Source organism: Rhinoraja longicauda, chromosome 13 (genome assembly GCF_053455715.1).
Source record: "Rhinoraja longicauda isolate Sanriku21f chromosome 13, sRhiLon1.1, whole genome shotgun sequence".
Lineage (NCBI taxonomy): Eukaryota > Metazoa > Chordata > Chondrichthyes > Rajiformes > Arhynchobatidae > Rhinoraja > Rhinoraja longicauda.
Window position 1 is genome coordinate 21,484,297 of NC_135965.1, and position 27,987 is coordinate 21,512,283.

The window sequence follows — 27,987 nt, forward strand, 5'->3', positions numbered from 1 at the left end:
CAGCTGATGGTTTTGTGTGGTTCCCACCCCATGCAGGTTGCAAGGACATAGCTGAGGAATTTCGATCCCAGGAAATTGATGGGCAGGCTCTGCTCCTATTGAAGGAAGACCATCTCATGAGTGCCATGAACATCAAGTTGGGCCCAGCGCTCAAGATATGTGCCCGCATCAACATGCTGAAAGAGTCCTAACCGGCATAAAAGCTGCTAAACTCCTCCATGTTGCTGATTTTGAAGAGGACAGGCATTAACGTCCAAGTAAATATTATGGAATGATTGTGTATATATCTGCAAGGATCTTGTGTGGGACAGTTACAGCAGAAGATCCGTGTGATGTTGGCGGAGACTTCCTTCTCGTCACACGCAGAAGCTCCTAGACCTCATTGTGACACTTCAAAGGATGTTGCCGTCGAAGGTCTTTGCCAAATACAGATACCTTATGATTCAATTTCCATGTGTGTTGCCAAAAGGGTTTCAGTTACCCAAACGTGACCTCATCTCAACCAACAGGACCCTCTGCCTCCAGCCACCGCTCCCTATTTTGTGGACACAAGAAACTGCAGATGCTAGAATCTGACGGAAAAAAACCCAGATTTATAGTGCATCAACCAAGCTGTCAACAGTGTACATATACAGGATAAAGGGAATAACGTTTAGTGCAAGACAAAGTCCTTAAAAGTCCGATTGAAGTTAGTCCGAGAATCCAAAAGGTAGATGGTAGTTCAGGACCGCTCTCTAGTTGGTGATAGGATGGTTCAGATGCCTGATAACAGCTGGGAAGAAACTGTCCCTGAATCTGGAGGTGTGCCGAGGCAGCATAAAGTGTAGATGGAGTCAATGGAAGGGAGGTTGGTTTGCGTGATGGCCTGGGCTGCATTCACAATTCTCTGCAATTGTTTTCAGTCTTGGATGGAGCTGTTCCCGAACCATGCTGTGATACATCCCGATAAAATGTTTTCTATGGCAGGTGCTATGATAACATTTAAAAAACATTTGGACAGGCACATGGATCGGAAAGGTTCAGAGGGATATGGGCCAAATATGTTGCAGGTGGGACTAGCGTACTTGGGGCAGCATGGGCAAGTTGGGCCAAAGGGTCTGTTTCTGTGCTCTATGACGTTATGCTTAGCTCTCAGTCACCAGTTTGACTTAAAGATTGTTCATGGACCTGTGGCCCAGCAAAAGCCCAAAGAGGAGAGAATTAATAAACCTCATTACCAGAATCCAGTGTATTGGGTTCCACCTCATCTGGGCTGATTACAGACACAGCCACTCCCAGTTTAAAAACACTGGATGGAAGATGCCACTGGATTTGACATCACCATAATTTTAAATTATTTTCCAACAACCCTTCCATCACCCTGCCCCCACCCCCCCCCCCCCCCCCCATCCCTAAGCTGATATTGACCATGGCATACAGTGTCACAGCTGGTGAAACCGTTACCTCACAGCGACAATGACGCGGGTTTGATCCTTACCTTAACTGCTGTCTGTGTGGAGTTTGCACATTTTCCCCTTGAAGGCGTGGGTTCCCTCCAGGTGCTCGAGTTTCCCCTCGCATCCCAAAGATCTGTGGGTTTGTAGGTAAATTGGCCTCTGTAAATTGCCTCTCGTGTGTAGGGAGTGGATAACGTAGAACTGATGTGAACGGGTGATTGATTGTCAGCGTGGACATGGTCGGCCGAAGGGCCTGTTTCCGTGCTGCATCTCTAAACTAAAGATGTAAGTGGATCACAGGAGCCTGCATCAACACAGTGAAATATTTAATGAGCGTTTGGAAAAACAGCCTTTTGGAACTATTTTATCATCTTTCTTACAAACTATGAATGTTTTTTCTAATGTTATTTCTAGTGTTACTCTAATTCCATCGACCAATCGTAAGTACATCAAGCCGGCTGCCAATGTTAACTCTGATAGTTATGAGACGATACTCTGAATTAGAGTTAGCGTTGGCCTTCCATCAACATCGCACAGCTGGCCAGTGTATGAGGCAGAAGCAGTCCAGCTTCTTGCCAGCCTTGTGTGCAAGCACGGTTGTCTTCAGATGGGAATTCTGGCCAAATACCCCATACACATACTCATACTTTATTAGCCAAGTATGTTTTGCAACATGCGAGGAATTTGTTTTGCCATACAGTCATACCAATTAAAAGCAACAGAACACACAAAATACATTTTAACAAACATCCACCACAGTGACTCCTCCACATTCCTCACTGTGGTAGAAGGCGGAAAAAAAATAATGATATAATTAAAAAAAATAATGACCTCTAATGATATAATTCCAATTGGCTTGTGTGCTGGAGCCTGCCAAGTGTTTCCCAACAGATATGTGATTGCATTACATTGTTTTGTACATGGGTGTGTTTTTTAAAAATCTTGTTAAACGTGCAATAGTTGTTTCGGCATCTACCAGGATGTTGCTGTGTCTAACTACAGCTGTGACAGAAGTTTTTATGATTAAAATGTATCAAACCACACCCCTCCTCCCCTGTGTTCACCTATCACCCGCTATGCTTTGTCCTGTCCCTCCCCTGCAATCAGTCTGTAGAAGGATCCTGACCTGGAACATCACCTATCCATGTTCTCCAGAGATGCTGCCTGACCCGCTGAGTTAATCCAGCACTTTGTGTCTTTTCATGATTAAAACTGTGTGAAAAACAAGCTGCTAAAAGTCTTAATGACTCTATTCCTCAAATATTTATCATCTCTCCTGTCTGCCAGTGTTTATGGTTTCTTAATTGTTTTTTAAGGTGTGCCTTAAATTTCACCGAGAAGCAAAACTGTGCAGATTCTGGAAGTTTGAAATAAAAGTGAGAAATGCTGGAAGCACTCAGCAGGTCAGGCAGCATCAGTGGAGAGGGGAACAGGATTAACGTTTTAGGTACAGATCACAAAGTGCTGGAGGGAACTCAATGGGTTGGGTAGCTGTCAGTGTTAACTCTGAAAGTTATGAGACGGCACTTTGATTTACGGCCTTCCATCAACATCGCACAGCTGGGCAGAAGCATGAACAGAAGCAGTCCAGCTTCTTGCCAGCCTTGTATGCAAGCACTGTTGTCTTCAGATGGGAATTCTGGCCGAATACCACCCTCAATAATGATATAATTCCAATTGGCTTGTGCGCTGGAGCCTGCCAAGTATTTCCCAACAGGGGTGGTGGGTGTATGCAGGCACTATCACAATGTTTCAGAAAACGACAGGTGCATGGATAAGTTAGGTTTCGAGGGATATGGGCAAAATGCAGGTAGATGGTACTAATGTGGATGGGGCATGGTGGTCGGCATAGATCGGTTGGGCTGAAGGCCTGTTTCCATGCTGTATAACTCTGACTCTAAAAAGGTAATTCAATCCACCATATTTTTACCATTAGCAGAAGACATTTCAGGCTAATCGCAATGTTCATTTCCTGGTCCATTGGGATAAGAGCAGATCCAAGCATTCTCTTCAAATCTTAGCGGACTGTGTGATGATGGGGGTCAGATGTTGCATCAGGTAGCAAGTTCCCCAGCATCAGGGAAGTGAATGGAACAAATAACAATTAAGCTGGGGAGGGATTTGCAGGTGACGGTGTTCTATGACATTCCAACTTGTATCAGCATAGCTCACTTGATGGCACATTCACAGTGGTGGAGTTGCTGCCTTCCAATGCCAGAGACCCGTGTTCGATCCTGACTACGGGTGCATTCTGTATGCAGTTTGTAGGTTCTCCCTCTGACCGCATGGGTTTCTCCTGTTTCCTGCCATACTCCAAACATGTACAGGTTAATTGCCTTCAGTAAATATTGTAAATTGTTCCTAGTTTTGTAGGATAGTGCCAGTACACAGGGTGATTGCTGGTTGGCGTGGACTCGGTGAGCTGAAGCTCCTGTTTCCGTTCTGTATCTCTAAAGTCCAGTCTAAATTTTTATGTAGTTCTATGAAAGGAAAGTTAAAATTGGTCATTTTTATCTATGATGAGTAGATGAAGGAGAACCAACAGATGTAGTGTATTTAGATTTCCAGAAGGCATTTGATAAGATACCATGTAAAAGGTCAGACAAGGGGAGCTGTGAAGATGAGAGCGTGCAATACTGTCTAACAGTTTATATTTAATAGTTACAGCTCTCAAATCCCCCAGAGTGTTCAATTTAGAGATAAAACGTGGATACTGGCTCACAGAGTCCACATTGACCATCGATCACCCATTCACACTAGTTCTATGTTATCCCACTTTCTCATTCACTCCGGACACATTCGGGTCAATTTACAGAAGCCAATTAACCTAGAAACTGGCACGTCTTTGGGGTGTGGGAGGAAACCAGAACGCCTGGAGAAAATCCACATGGTTGGAGGAAGGGCGTGCAAACTCTACACAGACACCACCAGTCAGGATCGAACTAGAGTCAGGATCGAACTCGAGTCACTGGTGTTGTGAGGCAGCAGCTCTACCGTCAGTGCCACAGTGCTGCCCCATTGTCTGCTTTGTAGCAGGTCGCTTGCACCTACAGCAGGTCTGCTCAGATGCAGGTATGATTGTCAGACTGCTTCGGAGCACAGCACTCCACACAGACAGGGATCAGGGTTGAACCTGGGTCTCTGGCATTGTGAGGCAGTAGTTGTGCGGCTGCACCACTGTGCCACCTTTAACACCATTAAAACATTACACGCTTGTTATCACATTGTTGTTTTTGGCAATTTGTTGCATACAAACCCTTCTGAGGCTGTACCAATATTGTATGTACTTACAGGAACAGAAACCCATCAAGTCTTTATATTGTCATCCAGATATTTTCAGTGTTCTTACCCGACTTGCCGTGCACATCTCCTTTCAACTTAAACCTCAGCTCTCTTGGATTTGACATTTCCACTCTGAGAAAATGGTTCTGTTTACCATATCTATGCCTCTCATAATATTATGGATGGCACAAAGGCACAGCTGGTTGAGCTGCTGCCTCACAGTGGTACAGATCCTGACCTTGGGTGATGTCTGTGCGGGGTTTATACACAAAAGTGCGAAACGCAGGCAGGTGGGACGTGTGGATATACAAAAGGACACAAAGTGCTGAAGTAACTCAGCAGGTCAGGCATCTCTGCAGAACATATATGTAATTCATGTATAATTTGTTTTGTGTATTGTGTATGTGCCTGTGATGCTGCTGCCATCAAGATTGTACCTGTATCTCATTATACTTGTGCAGACGACAGTGAAGGAGGTAGGACTGATCAAGGACATAGTGTGCAATTCTGGTCACTCCATTACAGGAAGCACATGGAGGTTTTGGAAGTTGTCAGCTATAACAAGAAGTTGGACAAACTCTACACAGACATCACCAGAGTCAGGATTGAACTCGAGTCACTGGTGTTGTGAGGCAGCAGCTCTACCGTCAGTGCCACTGTGCTGCCCCATTGTCTGCTTTGGATTGTTTCCTCTGGACCATTGGAAGCCGAGGGGAGACCTGATAGAAAATTATAACATTTCTAAAATGTCTTTAGACATTCGGAACCTTTTTCCAAAGGGTGGAATTGTCAAAGACTCGAGAGCATAACTTTAAAGTGAGAGGAACAAAGTTTAAAGGAGATGTGCAGGAAAGTTTTATTACAAAGAGAGTGGTCTGCGCCTGGAACACGCTGCCAGGGGTGGTGGTGGAGGCAGATACAAAGGTGGCGTTTAAGTGGCTTTTAGATAGGCACATGGATATGCAGAGAATGGAGGTAGAGGAGATTAGTTTATCTTGGAATCATGTTTGGCACATTGTGGGCTGAAGGGCCTGAACCTGTGCTGCTGTTCTGTTTAAAAGGAATTTTAAAAGCTCACACTAAGTGGCACAAAACCACAGATCCCACAGCTGGCGATCAATACACCACTTTAACAACACTGAGTCTTTCACATTTAAACAGTACAATTCTTTGTTCTGTGTAGAAAATTGTCTCGAGTCCGATTCCATCCTTAAACCTGTGTCCTCTGGTTCTTGATTCCTCTACTCTGGGTAAAAGATTCTGTGAATTCCCCCTATCCATTCCAAGTGCCCTGGATAAACCGTCAAACACATGCAAACACCAATAGAGGCATTTTAGTTTTTATTTAATAAAGAATTGGCACAAATGGCAATGACATATCCCCAGAAAATAACAGTACAAAAGGCTAGTTTTTTGTTTTAAAGTTTTATCCCTGTACAAAGTGTATCATAAACAAGAAACCAAAATACAACCCAAACTCTAAACGGCATCTTGGAAAGTACAGATAGAAACAATGCCAAATGGATTAAAATCCTAGGTGTGTGCGTGAGAGAGAGAAGAGTAATAAAATTCCATTTAAGTAATCCACTAATGCACAAATCTCAGATCACTCGCATTAATGGGTGTTAGATGTTCATATGTAGTTGTAAGACTGGGATCGATCAATGACAGCTAATTGATAGTTACAAAGACAGTGGGAATAAGGAGGATTGGGTTCGTTCAGGCAATTAGAATATTTGAAGCTTTGACTTCATTGTCTGGGACCCATTTCCCTTTGCAGTTGAAGGGAACTTGCTGTAATTTACAGCACTCCCAGTGACAGAAACCGTCAGGAATCAACGAGATGTCTTCTGGAGGGATATCCTTATAATTCATCCAGTAGATTATTCCGATGAGGAAACTGTTAATGAAGCAGAGCCAAGGGATGTTCAAATCCATGTAGGCAGGGAGTGGAGCCCAGATCAAAACTATGGTCAACTGAAGCAGAATAAACGGCATCCAAGTGAGGGCAAAACAAATGATAACGTTGGTCAGAACTTGCTTCTTGCTGGACATGGCCTGCAGTTGGGCAGCCGGATGGGAACTCCACATGACTATCTCTTCCAAATAGGTGTCTATGTGCAGGGATCTGACAAGGGCGGTTATGTTAGGCCAGCAGTAGATTGTCACCACACACAGAGTTGACAGGATCATTGCGGACAACAATAGACTCTGGGTACTGATGGGAATTTCACATTGGTTCAAAGGGAAGTCTTGCATCGTTGCCAATGGCAGGGGTTTGAAGCCATGGTTGTAAAGGGTGTGGAGGATGGCTCCGATCCACAAGAAGCACACCGTGAAGATGTACAGCATCTTTCGGAAGAGGCCTAAGGACTTGGAGAGATTGCGGAGGTGGACAAAATAGTCAATGCCAGACATGAGGCAGAGTGGGAAGTGCAGGATACTGTAGACATGGGAGAAGAACTGCAGAAGCCCGCAGACATGGTGGAAGCTGATCGGAGCTCCGAATGTACCCTGGTTGTTGACGAATGAAGTGATTATCACACAAGCAAATAATGCCACGTCCATCAGGGCTAGGGAAATGCAGAAATGGCCAATGAGGCTCTGTAGCATTCTTCGTTTCATACTTAAAATGATGATGTTCAGGATGACCTTTGCAAACAAAATAACCAACAGTAAATCCATGCTGTTGGACATCTGGAATATATACAGTCTGGAGTCAATTCTTATGCAGTCGTTACAGGAAATCAATTTGGATGGATCTCCAACCATCACAATCTCTCAGGGCTTAATTCAACTTCCTACTGTGGTCAGAGCTCCTAGAAGTTAAAGAACAGAAAACAATTAGTCCTCGAGACGTTAATTGTAGAGTGGAAGCAAAGGAGGCTATTTGGCCCATTTAATCTATGCCAGACCTATGGTAGCACAGTGGTAGAGCTGCAGCCTCACACCACTAGAGCCCCGGGTTCAATCCTGACCTTGGATGCTGTGTGTGCGGAGTTTGCACATTCTCCCTGTGACCTTTCTCCTGTGACTCCCTGCTGTCTTTCCTCCCACAACCCCAATGTAAACTCTGATTTCCTCCCACAACCCCAGTATAACCAGGTGGTCAATGATCAGTGTGGATCGAAAGGCCTGTTTCCATGCTGCATCTCAAAACTAAATGAAGCGCACCACCAAACTAAATGAACTTCAAATTAAAAAAGAAACAAAGTGCTGAAATAACACTGCAGGTCAGGCAGCATCCCTGGAAGTCTGAAGTCGGGTCTTGCCTGAAGAAGTGTACCAGTCTGAAGAAAGGTCCCGATCCGAAATGTCATATATCCATGTTCTCCAGAGATGCTGCCTGACCCCCTGGGTTACTCCAGCACTTTGTGTCTTTTTTTTGTAAACCATCATCTGCAGTTCTTTTTTTCGGAACTTCACACTCGCTCGGGTTAAACTCCACCTGCCAAGAATAATAATGACACATTCCCCACTTTTCTTGTGAGCAAAATTATACAGCTCGATACTGGGAGTTAACAATAGTGATCACAAGCTGGTCCATTGTGTCTCACACAGGGAAGCAAGATCTCAGAGAAAACAGCAGCCGAAAATCACTCACTCATATTGCGGAACATGACGATATTTCAGTCTTTGTTGGGCAAAAGTTCCATAACCTTGACATCAGGGTTCTTACAGATGGCCACCAGATCCCATTCTTCACTCGAGTGATGTTGGTTGAAGAAATAATGTCCCCAGGAGAGGAGGGAGAACTTTGAAAGCGTGCCTGTGGTATCTCCTGGGTCTGAATGAGAGAGCAGATTGGGAAATTCAGTCAACCATCTCGGCTGAGATGAAGGGGTGAAGAAGAAGATTGTTCTCGTGATCTTCAGGAAAGAGAGGACCGTCCTACTTGCACATGTCAAGACGAGGTAGCGAGGCTGTGTCTCACCGGCTCCGTGTACCTACCACTGCTGCAGCTTGATATGCTTGGCAGAAAACCAAAGACTGCTTTAAACTGAGTTGACTTGATGGTTTCCATGGAGATTGTCAATTGTTCTTTCAGTGACCATCATGAATGTAAATATTTGCTGCATTGCATTTGGTGAAGATCAGAATCAATTAGAAATGGGGAAATCCAAACAAATATAAGGAGTAATAATTAGGCTTTTGTTAAATCTCACTGCTCCCACGGTGCACAGTTGATCCAAAAATATCCAATTTGACCTCTGACTTATGACATCAGGCAATAAGTCTCAAAATCTTACAAATAAATTTTCCAGCAACTGATTATAAATCTGAATTAGATTAGAAAGTACATTGTTGTGGTTTCAAAAACAATTAATCCAATTTTTGTTGAACATCCAAAACGCAGTGAACTGATGCAACCTTGACTCTACCGTCTGATGTATGTCCAGTATGACATTCTACAGGGGAACTGGATAAATATGAAAGGGAATAAATTATCAGGCCACGGGGAAAAGATATTGAGTGGGGTTATCTTTGGAAGGAAGACAGCAGAGGAACAACGGGCTGAATTGCCTCCTCCTAAGATGTATATATCTGAAGTTGTATGTCATTTATGAACAATGTTCTGCACAATTAAATATAATTGAAAGTCACTGGGTATACTGCACAAATTATTAAGTTATCAGCCTGAATGTACAAGTATGAAGTGAGAACAGGGCTTCAAGGCAACAAGTTTCTATTATGTCTGAAGAGGGGTCTCAACCCGAAACGTCACCCATTCCTTCTCTCCAGAGATGCTGCCTTTTGCACTGAGTTCCTCCAGCATTTTGTTTCTATCTTCAGTTTAAACCAGCATCTGCAGTTCCTTCCTATACAAATTTCTGTTATGTAATGGTACAAGACGATGGTGGGACCACATTTAGAGCATTATGTTTAGTTTTGGTCACGCTGCTAAAGGATGCCATTAAGCTGGAGAGTGTGCAGAGAAGATTTACAAGGATGTTGCCAGGACTTGAGGACCTGAGCTATAGGGAGAGGTTGGGCAGGGTAGGATTTTATTCCTTGGAGCAGAGGAGACTGAAGGGTGTCTTAAGGGTGCCTGAAGGGTGTATAAAATCATGAGGAGAATAGATAGGGTGAATGCAGAGTCTTTTACCCTGAGTAGGATAATCAAGATCCAAAGGACACAGGTTTAAGGTAGGAGGAAAGATTTAACAGAAACCTGAGGCAAAACTTTTCATTCAGAGGACGGTGGGCATATGGAACGAGCTGCCAGAGGAGGCAATTGAGGCAAGTACATTAACAACATTTAAAATAAACTTGGACAGGTAATTGGATGGGAAAAGTGTAGAGGGATATGGACCAAACACAGGCAAATTGGACTGGCTTAGATGGGGCATCTTGGTCGGCATGGACAAGTTGAGTAGAAAGACCTATTTCTGTGCTGTATGACTAAGTGTGTAGTTGGTGGAGAGGGTTCTCAGATTTGTGGATCTGAAGTTTTAGATCACTTAAGGAATTCTATGTGAATTCCAGAGTTAAAAAGCAATTCCACAGTAAATGATGCATAAGGGAAGTAGCCTTTGGAAGGGAGTCAGTGATGTGAACCTGTGATATCTACAATCCTGACATGGAATTTCTTTGAGGTTTCCCCACTCTCTAGCTTCTAGGGGGGCGGCACAGAGGTGCAGCTGGTAGACCCGCTGCCTCACAGCGCCACAGGGTTCGATCCTGACTGCAGGTGCTGCCTGTGTGTGGACTTGGCACGTTCTCCCCGTGACCGCGTGGGTTTATTCCGGGTGCTCCGGTTTCCTCTCACTTCTGAAAGATGTGCGGGTTTGTAGGTTAATTGGCTTCTGTAAATTGTCCCTAGTGTTGGATGAGAGTTAGATGAGAAAGTGGGATAACATAGAACTGGTGTGAAAGGGCGATTGTTGGTCATAAGATCATAAGTGATAGGAGTAGAATTAGGCCATTCTGCCTATCAAGTCTACGCTGCCATTCGATCATGGCTGATCGATCTCTCCCTCCTAAACTCATTCTCCGGCCTTCTTCCCATAACCGCTGACACTCGTACTAATCAAGAATCTGTCTATCTATCTCTGCCTTAAATATATCCACTGACTTGGCCTCCACAGCCTTCAATGGACAAGAATTCCACAGATTCACCACCCTCTGAGTAAATTGTCTTTCTGCTGACTGGTTAGCACGCGCAGCCATAGCTTTTCACTGTACCTTGGTACACGTGACAGTAAATTAAACTGAAACGCACGCTGGCTCTCAGATTATAATGTTTGGTTTAGTAGTAGAGATACAGCGCGGGAACAGGCCCCTCGGCCCACAGAGTCCGCGCCCACCAGCGACCCCCCCCCCCCCCCCGCACACCAACACCATCACACACACACACACACACTCAAGGCCAGGCCAGGGACAACTCACATCTGTACCAAGCCAATTAACCGACAAACCTCCCCTGGAGCGGGGGAGGAAAGTGGAGCACTCGGAGAAAAGCCACACAGGTCACAGGGAGGACGTACAAACTCCGCACAGACAGACAGCACCCGCAGTCGGGATCGAACCCGGGTCTCCCGGCGCCGTGAGACAGCGACTCGGCCGCTGCGCCACCGCCACCGCCACCGCAAGACAAACGGCAAAGCAAGACGACTCACACAAAATGCCGGGTCGGACAGCATCCCCTTAGAGAAGGAGTAGGAGACCCTTCGTCAGGACCCCGACCCGAAACGCCACCCAACCAACCAACCACCATGTCCTCCAGAGATGCTGCCCGACCCGCTGAGGCACTCCAGCAACCTTACCGTCGCAGACAGAGCAAGGCCCGGGCTCCATCCCGACCACGGCTTCCCGCGACCTGCGTGGGCCCTCTCCGGGCGCTCCGGTCTCCCGCCATACCCCAGGTTTGTGGGCCGCTCGGCTGGGGTAACATTGCGAATTGCCCCTGGCGTGTGCAGTCAGGACAGAGGCAGAGCCATAGGCAGCGTGTGGGGATCGCCGGCCGGCAAGGCCTCGGTGGGCCGATGGGCCCGTTTCCCCGCTCTAATTGTATCTCTCAAGTCAAACAAAAAGTCTAAAGCTTAAAAAAGCTTATCACTAACTGTGTGTACAAAAAGTATCTGCAGCTCCCTGTCTTTGCGAAGATGATTGCGCGTTTAGTTTGAAGGTAGACGGGGAAATTGTGCGTTTCCAACTCTAAACTGTCAAGAAGAAATCGTTTTGCTAAAAACCTGAAACTCATTCACAACCACGATTCCTTAAGGTTAAAAAAACATTTATGAATTAATTTTAATTTATCGGCAGTGACTTATTTCAATCAATCAAACGTTGGAAGTTGAGGGGAGACTTGATGGAAGTATATAAAATTGAGAGGCAGAGATAGGGGAGACAGTCAGAACCTTTTATCCAGGAGGCGAGAGCTATAAAGGTGAGAGGGGGAAAGTTTAATGGAGGTGTTTAGGGCAAGTTTTTTCATGTAAGGAGTAGTGGGGGCCTGGAGTACACTGTCAGGGGTGGTGGCAGCTAGATACAATAGTGGCGTTTAAGAGGCTTGTAGATAGGCACATGGACGTGCAGGGAATCGAGGGATAATGATCATGTACAGGCAGATGTGATCAGTTTAACTTGGCATCATGTCTAGCACAAATATTGTGGGCAGAAGAGCCTGTTCCTGTACTGTAAGAAAATAACTGCAGATGCTGGTACAAATCGAAGGTATTTATTTCACGAAATGCTGGAGTAACTCAGCAGGTCAGGCAGCATCTCAGGACAGAAGGAATGGGTGACGTTTCGGGTCGAGACCCTTCTTCAGACTGTACTGTACTGTTTTATGTTCTATTAAGACACAGGTACAAGTTTTGTTAGCCAATAAACAACTGATGATGGAAAGTACATCTCATTCCTGATGGCAGTGTCTCCCTCTATTTGTTTGCCTTTTATATAGCATAGAAACAGGCTTTATGGCCCACCGCATCCACGCCATTGATCATCCGTTCACACGTGTTCTATGTTATCCCACTTTCTCATCCTACAAACCCGCACGTCTTTGGAATGTGGGAGGAAACCGGAGCACCCGGAGGAGACCCACGGAGGAGAAAACTGACTGGGGCTCTTCTTCAGACCTGACCCAAAATGTCACATATCTGTGTTCTCCAGAGATGCTGCCTGACCCACTGAGTTACTCCAGCACTGTCTTTTTCTTGCAAACTGTCTTCCGTTGACTGGACAGCACACAACAAAAAGCTTTCCACTGTACCGTGACAATAATGAACTAAACAAAAACAGGTAGAACAAAGGGGAAGATACAGAATGCAGAATGTAGTTCTCAGCATTATAGCACATCGGTTCCAGAGACAAAGTCCAATGTCTGCAGAGGTGAATTGGACACTACCCTAGCTTATGGAAGGACCGTTCAGAAGCCTGATAACAGAGGGGAAGAAGCTGTTCCTCAATCTGGTGGTGCGTGTTTCCACACTTCATCATCATATCATCATATATCTACAGCCGGAAACAGGCCTTTTCGGCCCTCCAAGTCCGTGCCGCCCAGTGATCCCCGTACATTAACACTATCCTACACCCACTAGGGACAATTTTTACATTTACCCAGCCAATTAACCTACATACCTGTACGTCTTTGGAGTGTGGGAGGAAACCGAAGATCTCGGAGAAAACCCACGCAGGTCACGGGGAGAACGTACAAACTCCTTACAGTGCAGCACCCGTAGTCAGGATCGAACCTGAGTCTCCGGCGCTGCATTCGCTGTAAAGCAGCAACTCTACCGCTGCGCTACCGTGCCGCGCTATCCTCTGTAGGAATCCTTACCTAGAACAATTCAAATATTTATGCAGCTCCTTCTGAAAGCCACATTGCTTTAACTACTCCTTTTCAGGACTCTTGCACGTAAGCACATGATCGCTGGAAAATATCGCAACAACGTTTAAGGAGAAGTTTCCAGAAGATTTCTGCAGTTTAATGAATACAAGTCCGAGGTGATGCATTTTGGGAAATCTAACAGGGCAGGACCTTAACTGAATAGCAGGGCCCTGAGAAGTGTTGTTGAGCAGAGGGATCTAGGAGAACGTGCACATAGTTTCCTGAAAGTGATGTCAAAGGGAGAGAGGGAGGCAAAGAAGACTTTCAGCACATTGGCCTTCAGCAGTCAGGGAGAGGTATTAATTTAACTGAGTTAATTTAAATGTATCTAATTGTGTTTTTCAGTATTCTACTTTATTTGCATTCTATTAAAATTTCTTAATATTATTTAAAAATGTTAGCAATAAGTTTCCTTTCCCAAATGTTATTGAATGTTTGGAAACGTCAGAGACATTTATAATATTAGAACATTACAGCACAGGAACAGGCCCTTCGACCCAGAATGTCCATGCCGATCATGATTCCAGGTTAAACTAATGTATGCATGCACGTGATCCATATCCCTCCATTCCCTGCATATCCATGTGCCTATCTAAAAGCCCTTCAAGTACTTCTATCATATCTGCCTCCAACACCACCCTGGCAGCGTGTTCCAGACACTCACCACTCTCTGTGTAAAAAAATTTGCTTCCCACATCTCGTTTAATCTTTGCCTTTCTCAACTTAAAAGTATGCCCGCTAGTCTTTGACATTTCCCTGGGAGTATTTCTTGCTTAAACTGAGATCCGGAGTGGCCATCTGGTAATTCTGGCAAGTGCTGGATGGAACAATGCACCGTCTCCCAGCGGGCTGCTGCCATACCCCTGCTGGCAGCAGGCCTGGCTCACCAACCACGGAACCGGGAGCTTGTCTGGAGAGGGAGCCTCGTCCGAGCCTCGTCTCCTGCCCGTCGCCGAGGACTGAGAACCGGAGAGGAGGGCGGAGGTGACGGCAGTGGATGCTGGACAAAAGGGCTGGTTAGGAGAACCCGGGGTCTTACCTAAAGGAGGGTCACGACCAGAAATGTCACCCGTTCCTTCTATCCAGAGATGCTGCCTGTCCTGCTGAGTTACTCCAGCATTGTGTGTCTAGGGGATAAACCAGCATGTGCAGTTCCTTCCTACACACGCTGGGATCTTATCTTCCGCACCCTCATGGACAGCTTTAATGGCCAGCTGCAGCTGGGACTTTGGAAATGGTGTCAAAACCTGGCGACTCTTGCACTCAGTGAGCTGTTTCTACGCTTTCAGTACTTAGTCGGAAACTGGATAAACCCAACAAGACTAATACTTTCATGATGATGGACTGTAATACCTGCAATGTTTAGTTGAGAGATAGTGTGGAAATAGGCCATTTGGCCCACCGAGTCCGCACCGACCAGCGATCACCCCATACACTAGTTCTATCTTACACACTAGCGACAATTTAACAAAGCCAATTAACCTACAAACCTGCATTCTTTCTGCTTGTACATGATCCATATCCCTCCATCCCCTGCATATCTAGGTGCCTCTAAAAGTCTCAAACACCACTGTCACATTTGCCTCCACCACCACCCTGGCATCCACCACCATCTGTGTAAAGAAAAAAAATCTCTTTTAAACTTTGCCTCTCTCTCCTTAAAGCTATACCCTTTAGTCTTTGACATTTCCACCTGGGATAAAGATTCTGACTGTCTCCCCTATCTATGCCTCTCACAATTTTATATACTGCTATCAGGTCTAGGCTCAACCTCTGATGCCCCAGAAAAAACCCAATTTAAGTCTGTTCAACCTCTCCCTATAGCTGAAACACTATAATCCAGGCAGCATTCAGGTAAACTTCCTCTGCACCATCTCCAAACCCTCCACATCCTTTCTGTAATGGGGTGACTAGAACTCCACCCAATACTCCAAATGCAGGCTGACCATTCCTATAACTCTGCATCATGACTGCCTGACTCTAATAACTTTATAACTCAACGCCCTGACTGATGAAGGCAAGCATATCTTTAGCACTCTATCTATTTTAGTTTAGAGTTACAGCGTGGAAACAGGCCCCTTGACCATCCATCACCCGTTTACACAAGTTCTGTTATCCCACCATTTCATCCACTCCTTACACACTAGGGGCAATTTTACAGAGACCAATCAACCTACAAACCTGCAAGACTTGAGTGTGGGAAGAAACCAGAGCAGCCGGAGAAAACCTACACGGTCACAGGGAGAACGTACAAACTACGTACAGACAAGACCACCCCGCATAGTCAGGCTGTAGGGCAGCAACTCTACTGCTGCTCCACTATGTCGCCCACACAGACTACTTGTTTAGTTTAGTTTAGTGATACAGCGCTGAAACGCCCTTTCGGCCCACCGGGTCCGCGCTGACCAGCGATCCCCGCACACTAACACTATCCTATACCCTTCTAGGGACAATTTTTACATTTACCAAGCCAATTAACCTACATACCTGTACGTCTTTGGGGTGTGGGAGGAAACTGAAGATCTCGGAAAAAAACCCACGCAGCTCACGGGGAAAAGGTAGAAACTCCGTTCAGATCCTGTTCTGGATTTATTTTGTGTTAAATAAATCCAGGACAGGAGGGTAGAAATATCAAGAAATAAATTAATTATGCATGCACGTTAAATCCTGCTTAGCTATTTGACATTTTCTTTTTTTTTTACATTAAAAAAATAGAAAATTTACTATTGCTGATAGGCTTACAAGTCATAAAATAAAAGGTATTCACAGAAAGCTGGATTAACTCAGCGGGACAGGCAGCATCTCTGGAGAGAAGGAATGGGCGACGTTTTGGATTGAGACCCTTCTTCAGACTGGTTAGGGATAAGGGAAACGAGAAATATAGACGGTGATGTGGAGAGATAAAGAACAATGAATGAAAGATATGAAAATAATATTGATGATAAAGGAAACAGGCCATTGTAAGCTGTTTGTAGGGTGAAAACGAGAAGCTCGTGCGACTTGGGTGGGGGAGGGATAGAGAGAGAGAGAGAGGGAATGCCGGGGCTGCCTGAAGTGAGAGAAATCAATATTCGTACCAGTGGGCCGTAAGCTGAACAAGCAAAATATGAGATGCTGTTTCTCCAATTTGCGTTTAGCCTCACTCTGACAATGGAGGAGACCAAGGACAGAAAGGTCTGTGTAGGAATGGGAAGGAGAATGAAAGTGTCCAGCAACCGGGAGATCAGGTTGGTTCACGCGGGCTGAGCAAAGATGTTCCCCGAACCGATCGCCCAGTCTGCGTTTGGTCTCACTGATGTACAAGAGTCCACGTCTTAATTGTTCTTGTGTATCGCCCACCAAAAATGCATAAGGACTTCATCACCCAATTTGCTGATCTGATTTCTAGCATTTTGCCCAAATTTGACCGGATCATGATTTTTGGTGACTTTAATATTCATGTTTGCTGTCCCACTAAGCCTCTTGTGAGTGAATTTATGCACCTGGTTGAGTCCTTCAATCTGACTCTTCACACCACGGGACCCACTCACAAGTTAGGCCATACTCTCGACCTAGTGTTATCGTCCGGATTCCTAATCAACAACATTGAAACTACTGAAGCCTGTCTATCGGACCACAGCGCTATCATTTTTGACACATCTCTGCCTTTATCTCCCGCAAAATCTCATCTCCCTGTTCGCTACTCCCGTGACATAAATTCATTGACTGTCAGTAAATTCTCCGAGGCTCTCACAGCTGCCCCCAACATCTGCACTATTGAGGCCTCTCCCCCCCATCTCAGCACTGAAGATCTCGCCTCTTTATTTAATATCACTTGCTCTTCCATCCTGGATTCTATCGCTCCCCTTAAAATGAAAAAGCCTAAGCCCAAAGGTCGGCCGTGGCTCAATGACACCACCAAAGCCCTAAGAAGGGAGTGCAGAAAATCAGAATGGAGGTGGAAATGTGACAAGCTTCAAATTTCCTTCAAAATTCTGAGAAACAATCTTCTCAAATACCAGGAAGCAGTAAAGTCTGCTAGAGCACAATACTTCTCCGACCTTATTTCCAAAAACTCTCATAACTCCAAGGTCCTATTTAGAACAATTACCTTTGTCATATGTCCCGCCCCCAGTACCAGCTTAGTTGGGTCCCCTGCTAAGTGCGAAGAATTCACTAAATTTTTCACCAACAAAGTTGAGAACATTAGAATGAACATTTCCCCTCCCACCCGTGACCTAGCTGTCTCACTAGTCTGTTCATCTAAATTGGACTGCTTCCAACCCGTCACTCTATCCTCCCTTGCAAAGCTTGAAACCTGCCCCCTTGATCCTGCCCCCACTGCCCTTCTGAAGGATGTCATTGCAATAGCCGGTCCCAGCATCCTCTCTATTATCAACAGTTCTCTGGCCACTGGCACTGTTCCAACCAGTTTCAAGCACGCGGTGGTCCAGCCCCTACTGAAAAAACCTAACCTAGACCCCACCTTGCCTAGCAACTACAGACCCATTTCCAAACTGCCATTCCTGTCAAAAGTCCTTGAAAAGGCAATTCTAAAACAATTAGTGCCCTACCTGCACCAATACACCATCCTGGAAAGTTTCCAGTCAGGTTTCAGAGCCCACCACAGCACAGAGTCTGCCTTGTTGAAGGTACACAACGACCTGCTTCTCGCCATCGACACCGGCGACTGTGCAATCCTGCTCCTTCTCGACCTCAGCGCAGCGTTCGATACAGTGGACCACACCATCCTTATTGACCGTCTCCGGTACGCGGTTGGCATTGATGGCACTGCCCTGAGCTGGTTCGCTTCGTACCTCAAAGATAGGAGTTTCGCCATCAACATAGGCAGTTATTCCTCTGCTCCAGCTAGCCTCTCCTGCGGAGTTCCACAAGGCTCCATCCTAGGCCCCATTCTCTTCTCTCTATACATGCTCCCCCTTGGCCAAATCATTCAAAGGCACGGCATTTCTTTCCACTGCTATGCCGATGACACTCAGCTTTACTTCCCCCTGAAACCCAACAACCAGTCAAATTTAAACAGCCTCTTACACTGCCTTGAGGACATAAAATGTTGGATGGCACAGAACTTCCTCCAATTAAATGAGAGCAAGTCTGAGGTCATCCTATTCGGCCCCCCCGACTCCATCAAATCGATAACAGGCAATCTTGGAAGTCTATCCTGCCTAGTCAAACCGCATGTCAAAAACCTCAGCATGATATTTGACTTTGCATTAAAATTGGATAAGCAAATCAACGCTGTGGTAAAAGCCAGCTTCTTCCAACTTCGAACCATAGCTAAAATCTTTCCTCCAATTCGACGACACAGAAAAAATCATTCACGCTTTCATTTCCTCCCGCCTAGACTACTGCAACTCCCTATACACTGGGATCAGCCAATCTTCCGTCCCGCCTGCAACTGGTCCAAAACGCCGCAGCGAGACTCCTGACGGGTACCCGTAAAAGGGACCACATCACCCCGATTCTGGCCTCTCTCCACTGGCTCCCTGTACGGTACAGAATCAACTTCAAGCTCCTCCTATTCACGTATAAAGCCCTAAATGGACATTCCCCCCCCTACATCAAAAATCTTCTAACCCCCCTCTCTAACTCCAGGTCCCTCAGGTCAGCCGACTTGGGGCTACTCACTATCCCGCGGTCTAGGCTTAAGCTCAGGGGTGACCGCGCTTTTGCGGTTGCAGCTCCTAGACTGTGGAACAGCATCCCTCTCCCCATCAGAACTGCCCCCTCTATCGACTCCTTTAAGTCCAGGCTCAAAACCTATTTCTACTCCCTAGCGTTTGAGGCTCATTGAGGAGGCGCTGTGAACTGTTTGCGTGCTACTGTATGTTTCATTTTTTTCCTTAGTACCTAATCAGATGTACAGCACTTTGGTCAACGTGGATTGTTTTTAAATGCTATACAAATAAAATTGACTTGACTTGACTTGACTTGACATCTTGAACAACGGATACAGTAGATGAGGTTAGAAGTGAACCTCTGCCTAACCTGAAAGGACTGTCGGGGTGGGGTCCCTGGACAGAGTCGAGGGAGGAGGTACAACGACAGGTGTTGCATCTTCTGCGGTTGCAGGAGAAGCTACCTGGGGAGGGGGTGGTTTGGTTGGGAAGGGATGAGTTAACCAGGGAGTTGCGGAGGGAACAGTCTCTGCGGAAGGCGGAAAGGGGTGGAGATGGGAAAATGTGGCTGGTGGTGGGATCCCGTTGGAGGTGGCGGAAATTTCAGAGGATGATGTGTTGTATGCGACAGCTGATGGGTGGAAGGTAAGGACTCGGGGGACTCCGTCTCTGTCGCGACTAGGGGGACGGGAAGCAAGGGCGGAGCTGCGGGGTACTGAGGAGACACGAGTGAGGGCCTCATCTATGATGGGAGAGAGGAACTCCAGTTCCCTAAAGAATGAGGACATCTTGGATGTTCTGGTATGGAACACCTCATCTTGGAAGCAGATGTGGCGTAGATGGAGGAATTGGGAGTAGGGGATAGAGTCTTTGCAGGAAGCAGGGTGGGAAGAAGTGTAGTCGAGATAGTTGTGGGAGTCAGTGGGGTTGTAATCATATCATATCATAACAGGCCTTTTCGGCCCTCCAAGTCCGTGCCGCCCAGCGATCCCCGTACATTAACACTATCCTACACCCACTAGGGACAATTTTTACATTTACCCAGCCAATTAACCTACATACCTGTACGTCTTTGGAGTGTGGGAGGAAACCGAAGATCTCGGAGAAAACCCACGCAGGTCACGGGGAGAACGTACAAACTCCTTACAGTGCAGCACCCGTAGTCAGGATCGAACCCGAGTCTCCGGCGCTGCATTCGCTGTAAAGCAGCAACTCTACCGCTGCGCTACCGTGCGTAATAGACGTCAGTCAATAGTCTATTTCTTGTGATGGAGATTGTGAGATCAAGAAAGGGGAGGGAGGTGTCGGAGATGGTCCAAGTAAATTTGAGTGCAGGATGAAAATTAAAAGTAGAGTGTTAGTCGAGGGAAATTGGATGGTTCTGCGGTCGCGGAAGAAACGGAGGGGTTCAAGGCCTTCCTGGTGGGGGATGGATGTGTGGAGTGACTGAACGTCCTTAGTAAAGATGAGGAAGTGGGGGCTCGGAATGCGGAAGTCATCAAAGACATGAGAAAAGGGGATGTTATCAAGAGAAGGTACCTAGAGGTTACCCAACCTTTGGTTTCATTAAACATATACTTGGACTTAAAAAACCCAATTATAACAAGCATAAAAATTTAGGTTGCACAGAACCCATTGCAGAATTTTAGTTTTAAATGTGTGTGTCTTAAATGCAATGATTAATTTTCAGCCCCAGGCTGTCACGGTAGTTCAACTCAAACTCACGTGATGCAATCAAATCACATTATACCACGCATTAATACAATCGTCAAACTTATGTACAAAAGGTAGAGCAAAGGGGAAGGTACTGAGTGCAGAATTATAGCGCATCAGTTCCAGAAATAAAGTCCAAAGTCAACAATGGGGCCAAGGTGAATCGGACAGTGCCCTAGCTTGTGGAAGCCTGATGACAGAGGAAAAAAAAAGTTGGCCCCGAGCTTCATTTGCCTGCGTAATCCTCCGTGCAAATTCTCTAATCCTCTATGATTAAGGCATATCTCTCTGTGCTTTACACAAAAAGCAAGAGTAACGCAGGTCAGGCAGCATCTCTGTACAAAAGGAATAGGTGACATTTCGGGTTGAGGCCTTTCTTCCCGACCCGAAACATCACCTATTCCTTTCCTCCAGAGATGCTGTCTGACCCCCTTGAGTTCCTCCAGCTTTTTGTGTCTATCTTTGGTTTAAACCAGCATCTGCAGATTCTACAAATTGCTTCTGTGCTTTTCCTATCCATTAAACTGACAAAAAAGCCTTTCAAAAATGTAATATAATTTATTCTGATTGAAAATAACTGAGTGACAGGACTTACAATACCATTGAAAAAATCCCCACTCATTTATGGCATCATAGAGAGATAAGGCAGAGAAACAGGCCCTTTGGCCCATCGAGTCTGTACCACCCGTTGAGCACCCACTTTCACACACAAAATGCTACCTTGAAGCATTATTTCCGTTCCCCCCACATTCCCGTCATCTCTCGCTGGTATTTCATCACCCATCTGCACATTGACGTACCGACCTGCTCATTTCTGGGGGCGAGGGAGGAAACTGGGGCACCCCAAGGATGAGAAGTGACTGCTGGAGCGGTGAGGAAGCAACTCTCCCTGCTGTGCCAACTGTGCTGCCGTAAACAAACAAAAAAAGCATTGTCAATCAGTGCACGCAGCAACTTACTGTAGCGTAGAGCCATTCCTGACGCTTCCTTGTTCCTGTGCAGAGGTCTACCTCTCAGTGCCGTGGCTCAACATGAACAGGAGGCGGGAGCGGGTATGGTGGGAGGCAATGGAACAATGTGAAAAAGAAAGAAGGAAGAGACCTTATATATATTGACTCCTTCTCCCATTAACTCCACCCAGCGCCCCAGGCTAGGGACAGGACTGATGATTCAAACATTGACAGGTTTGCCATAGGAGAAACAATATACTGTGTAATCTGGAATCATTTTACTTGTGTGACTGGTTTTCAAGGTTGAACAATTTCTGCTGCACCTCCCTTGCAAATTAGAAAACAGATTATAAATGTCACCAACTGCGAAGTGTTTGCCAACTCCGGGTGGAGAATGCAAAATATGTGTGTTCATGGAATACATTATGTGGCTTCAACCTTGCTCCTCGTGTGAGTTGTAGTTACTTAAACTGGTGCAGCTGATAGAGCTGCTATCTCACAGTGCCAGAGACCAGGATTCTGGACTACCCATATTGAAGCAATGGCCAAGAAAGCACACCCATGCCTCTACTTCCAAGGGTCTCGACCCAAAACATCACCCATTCCTTCTCTCCAGAGATGCTGCCTGTCCCGATTAGTTATTCCAACATTTTATGTCTATCTTAGGAAGTTCAACATGTCCCCAACTACTCTTACCAACTTCTACAGATGCGCTATAGAAAGCATTTTATCACGAAGCATCACGGCATGGTTTGGGGACAACTCCAGTAGAGCTGCTACCTCACAGCAGCAGAAGCACAGGTTCGATCCTGACCTCGGGTGCTGTGTGTTCTTCTTGGGAGTTTGTACATTCTCCCTGTGACCGCGTGGGTTTCCCCCAGGTTCTCCGGTTCCGTCCCACATCCAAAGACGTGCGGATTTGTAGGCTAATTGCGTTTCGTTCCACCATTATGGGTTGGATATCAAATAATGACGAAACAGAGTATAGGAAATAGATTGAGAGCCTCACGACCTGATATCGACAACAACCTTTCTCTCAATGTCAGCAAGACAAGAGAGATAGTCATCGACTTCAGGAACCGAAGAGGTACACATAACCCGCTGTACATTGGCGGCGCCGAAGTAGAGATGGTTGAAAGCGTCAAGTTTCAAGGAATAAACATCACCAGCAACTTGTCCTGGACTAGCTATATCGCAGCAAAGGCCAACAAAGCACACCAACGCCTCTCCTTCCTCAGAAGTCTTAGGAAATTCAGCATGTCCCCAACAATTCCCACCAATCTCTCGGGATGCACCATAAAAATAATTTTATCGGGATGCGTCCAGGAACAGGTTTAGGAACAGCTCCATCCAGGATTGTGGAAACAGCCCAGACCATCACGCAAACTTACCTCCTCTCCATTGACTACATCTACACTTCACGCTGCCTCGGCAAGGCCACCAGCACAATCATGGATGGATCTCACCCTGGTCACGCCCTCTTCTCCCCTCTCCGACCAGGCAAGAGGTGCAGAAGTGTGAAAACATATATGTCCAGATTCAGGGACAGATTCCTCCTAGCAGTTATCAGGCAACTGAATCAACCTATCACCGACTGACCTACCATCTACCTCATTGGAGATCCTTGGACTATCTTTAATCGGACTTTACTGGACTTTATCTTGCACTAAACTTTATTCCCTGTATGCTGAAAAAGTTCACTGTGGACGACTTGATTGTCATCATGTATTGTCTTTTTGCTGACTGGATAGCATACAACAAAAAGTTTTTCGTTGTACCTCAGTACATGTGACAACAAACTAAACTAAAGTAAAAGATTTGAACCAGACCTGGGTGCTGTTTGTGTGAAGTTCTGTTCTCCATAGCAGGGCAGTCTGCCAATCATACCTGCATCTGAGCAGACCTGCTGTAGGTGCAAGCAACCTGCTACAAAGCAGACATTGGGGTGGCACAGTGGCACATTGCAGGTTTGTGGGTTAATTGGCCCTTTGTAAATTGCCATCTAGTGTGTAGGGAATGGATTCGGAAGTGGAATAACATACAATTTGTGTGAAAAGGTGATCGATAGGCATTGTGAGTCAGTGGGCCATATGGTCTGTTTCCATGCTTCTAAACTAAAATATATATTACAAATTAGTGCAGGGACGAAGGGCTTGGTTAGTTTAGTTTAGAAATACAGCATGGAAACAGGCCCTTCGGCCCACCAAGTGCGCCGATCAATGGTCACCCATTCACAAGTTCTATCCTACACACTTTGGGACAATTTTACAGAAGCCAATTAACCTACGAACCTGCACGTCTTTGGAATGTGGGTGGAAACCAGAGCTCCCGGAGAAACCCATGCAGTCGCAGGGAGAACTCTGTACAGATAGCACCCGCGGTCTAGATCGAACCCGGCTCTCTGGCGCTGTTAGCCAACAACTCTACCGCTGCACCATTGTGCCGTCTCAAAGAGTTTAGTTTTTTTTAAAGAGGGTGATAGAGACAGAGTCGGCTTTTGGAGAGAGCTTCAGAGTTTAAAACCCAGGTAGCTGAAGGCTCAATCACTGCCGTAAGATTTCTGTAAATATCGAATGTGAAAGAAGACAAGTTTGAAATTGTACAAAATCATCATGCGAAGAATAGATCGGGTCTACGCACGGAGCCTCTTGCCCAGAGTGGGGGAATCAAGAACCAGGAGACATAGGTTTAAGGCGAGGGGGGGAAGATTTAATAGGAACCTGAGGGGTAAGTTCATCACACAAAGGGTGGTGGGTGTGTGGAACAAGCTGTCGGAGGAGGTAGTTGATGTAGGTACTATAGAAACTTTTAAGAAACATTTAGACAGGTACATGGATAGGACAGGTTTAGAGGGATTATAGACCAAATGCAGGCAGGTAGGACATGCTGGCCAGTGAGACATGCTGGCCAGTGTGGGCAAGTTGGGCTGTAAGACTCTATGACTCGATGAAGGGAAAGAGAAAGTGGTAGTTCAGGTTGGTCAACTATTCCTTAGCTGACAACATTTCTATACATAGCAGGGTTGGCTCAACATTGTACTGGTTAATACTGTAGCGGCACAGTGGTAAAGTTGCTGCCTTACAGTGTCAGACACGCAGATTCGATCCTGACCTCAGGTGCTGTCTGTATGGAGTTGTACATTCTCCCGGTGACCACGTGGATTTTCCCCAGGTGCTCCTGTTTCCTCCCACATTCCAAAGGCGTGCAGGTTTGTAGGTCAATTGGCTTCTGTAAATTGTCCCCGAGGTGCAAGATAGAACTAGCGGACTGGTGATTGTTGGCTCGCGCGGACTTAATGGGCCAAGGGCCTGTTTCCAAGCTGTATCTCTAAACCAAACGAAAGGTATATAAATAAGTTTTGATTTCAAAAACTGGCTTGCCTGATCATGGACACATCAGTTTGTGGAAGACTTTTGCACATGAATGGGCGAAGCATTTCCACATTGCAGGCCAACCTTCAGGATTTTAGAAGGGTCCGGGCCCAAAACATCAATGTTCTCCAGAGATGCTGCCCGACACACTGAGTTACTCCAGCACTGTGTCCTTTTATGCAAACCAGCGTTGTTTCTAAAATATATTTTGTTAGCTATGGAGTATTTTGGGTTAACCGCAGACTATGAAACCTCTTTTTTAGGGACATTTACTGACCTTTCACGTACTCAGCAGTCAGATAGAAAGTTTGCAGGAAGCCGAAAAGTCTGTAATTTGTGAAGCCACAGTATGTTCATGCAAAAGAACATTTATTACTTTGTTTTAATTGGCCTTGTGATAAACCTTGAAATGAAAATACTACTTACAGAAAATATGGAGCCCATTTGGTTGCGACACACCCTTGAAACACAAGGATAGTTTTACACCCACACTAGATGAACACCTGATTAAATACTTGGAGGTATAAAGTCATAACAGCATAGAAACAGAACCTTCAGGGGGCAGCACAATGGTGCAGTTGTTAGAGCCACTGCCTCACAGCGCCAGAGACCCGGGTTCAATACTGACATCGGGTGCTGGCTGTGGCCTGTTTCCATGCTGTATCATTAAACTAAAAACTAAACTGCCTTGGTTGCACTGTGGGCTTTAGCTATAGGGTGGCACGATGGCGCAGTGGTAGAGTTGTTGCCTTAGAGCAAATACAGCGCCGGAGACCCGGGTTCGATCCCGACTACGGGTGCTGTCTGTACGGAGTTTGTACGTTCTCCCCGTGATCTGCATGGGTTTCCTCCGAGATCTTCGGTTTCCTCCCACACTCCAAAGACGTACAGGTTTGTAGGTTAATTGGCTTCGTAAACGTAAAAATTGTCCCTAGTGGGGATAGTGTTAATGTGCGGGAATCGCTGGTCAGTGCAGACCCGGTGGGTCGAAAGGGCCTGTTTCCGCACTGTATCTCTAAACTAAATTGATGCTGTTCATCAGGCACCCATTTGCACCAATCCCACACCAACCCATTTGTTTCATTTTCAAATACTTTAGTTTAGTTTATGGATACAACATGGAAACTGGGCCTTCGGCCCATTAAGTCCACACTGACCATTGATCACCAGTTTACACAAGTTCTATGTTGCCTAACTCCCTGCACATAAGGGGCAATTTACAGACATTTAATCTACAGATCTACACACCTTTGGGATGTGGAAGCAAGACCATCGATCAGCCGTTCACACTAGTTCTAGGTTAATCCACTTGCTCATCTACTCCCTACACACTAGGGACAATTTTACAGAGGGCCAATTAACTTACAAAACTGCACATCTTTGGTATGTGGGAGGAAACTGAAGCATCCAGTGGAAACCCACGCGGTCACATGGAGAACGTGCAAACTCCACACCGACAGCACCCGAGGTCAGGATCGAACCCGGCTTTCTGGTGTAGGGAGGCAGCAGCTCCACCAGCTGTGCCACTGTGCTGCCCATGTAATCACATTACAAATGTGCCAACTTTATGTTTTAGCTTGTTTTAAAGATAAATGAATTGGTGTAGGACAGTACCAAATTTAAAACAGGCTCTTCCCTCTAAGATCTACAAGTAATTCCATCATATTGAGGGTAGGGGAATCTTTGAGGTTCTTCCCCATCAAACCTTTGACATTAGGCATCCATTCAAAATTCCAACACTGAGGTGTTAGATTTTTGCCAGACAGGTATATATTCAGAAGTAGATACAAAATGCTGGAGTAACTCACGCTACACGCTAGGAACAAGTAATAGAAGTAAATTAACGTACAAACCTGCACATCCTTGGAATGTGGGATCACCCCTGGAGAAAAACCCACACAGTCACAGGGAGAATGTACAAATTCCACACAGACACCACCAGTAGTCAGGATTGAACCTGGGTCTCTGGTGCTGTGAGGCAACTTTACCACTGTGCCATTGTGCTGCCCTTCTGCTGGACAGGAGCAGGGAAAAGAAGGAATGACTGGGATGGGACAAGTATTTGACTATGTCAATTCTTGCCATGAACTATAGCCTATATGCATATATTGAAATATCCCTGAGCATACCATACGACTTCTTTACTGTTCTATCTACTTGTGTTACCATCTTCACATTCCACTTAAACAGAACCAGTTTACTCACCGGTGGTAGACACAAAATGCTGGAGTAACTCAGCGGGACAGGCAGTATCTCTGGAGAGAAGGAATGGGTGACGATTTAAGGTCGAGACCCTTCTTCAGACAGAAGACCGAGGCACTGTCTTGACCCTAAACGTGAAACCATCCCTCTGCCTCCACACTTAATTGTGTTCTTTCTACAGCTGCCTTTAACTTTGGTCTGCGAGCGAGTTTGCTGTGTGGAGATTGAAGGTATCACAAAATGCTGGAGTAACTCAGCGGGACAGGCAGCATCTCAGGAGAGAAGGAATGGGTGACGTTTCGGGTCGAGACCCTTCTTCAGACTGCAATTGACAAACCTATACTACAACAGTGACCATACTGTTTTGAAATTTACTGAAGGAGACATAAAAGTGCAACTGCAATGCAATGGCAGCATTTTAAAGGCAGTTTTTTATCGACTCGGGGTCCAAGGGCAAAAAGATACAAAGTCACATGTTCACTGAGAACAGTGAAATTAGCCTGGGTTGAAGCCAATCGGAACGCAGGGCGCCGACCAATGGCGAGGCGGGCCTCCGCCGGCAGCTGATTGGATGCGGGC

General features: G+C 45.9%; 2 protein-coding genes across 9 annotated transcripts in view; one reads left to right on the plus strand and one right to left on the minus strand.

Moving 5' to 3' along the window:
- Positions 1-2,597, plus strand: part of phc3 (polyhomeotic homolog 3 (Drosophila)) — a 45,872-nt gene extending 43,275 nt beyond the window's left edge. For all 6 annotated transcript variants that reach the window (XM_078410527.1, XM_078410526.1, XM_078410530.1 and 3 more), the window contains one exon: positions 37-2,597. In XM_078410527.1, coding sequence (XP_078266653.1) covers positions 37-191 — 155 coding nt within the window. In that variant the 3' untranslated portion in view covers positions 192-2,597. The remainder of the gene's footprint in view (positions 1-36) is intronic.
- A 3,509-nt stretch (positions 2,598-6,106) lies between these two features.
- On the minus strand, positions 6,107-27,794 carry gpr160 (G protein-coupled receptor 160). 3 transcript variants are annotated; one of them, XM_078409899.1, is made up of 2 exons: positions 27,412-27,794; positions 6,107-7,537 (listed from the first exon to the last, which is right to left on the minus strand). In XM_078409899.1, exon 2 carries the CDS (start codon positions 7,488-7,490, stop codon positions 6,438-6,440), a length of 1,053 nt encoding a protein of 350 aa, XP_078266025.1. In that variant the 5' UTR covers positions 7,491-7,537; positions 27,412-27,794; the 3' UTR covers positions 6,107-6,437. The 3 variants fall into 3 exon arrangements, with proteins under 3 accessions (XP_078266025.1, XP_078266026.1, XP_078266028.1); XM_078409900.1 differs by lacking the exon at positions 27,412-27,794 and adding an exon at positions 24,918-25,051; XM_078409902.1 differs by lacking the exon at positions 27,412-27,794 and adding an exon at positions 21,690-21,770.
- Between the last annotated feature and the right edge of the window lie 193 nt (positions 27,795-27,987).

Excerpts from the sequence above, each read along its gene's own strand:
- gpr160 (XM_078409899.1), bottom strand. The coding sequence starts at position 7,490 with ATGGTTGGAGATCCATCCAAATTGATTTCCTGTAACGACTGCATAAGA.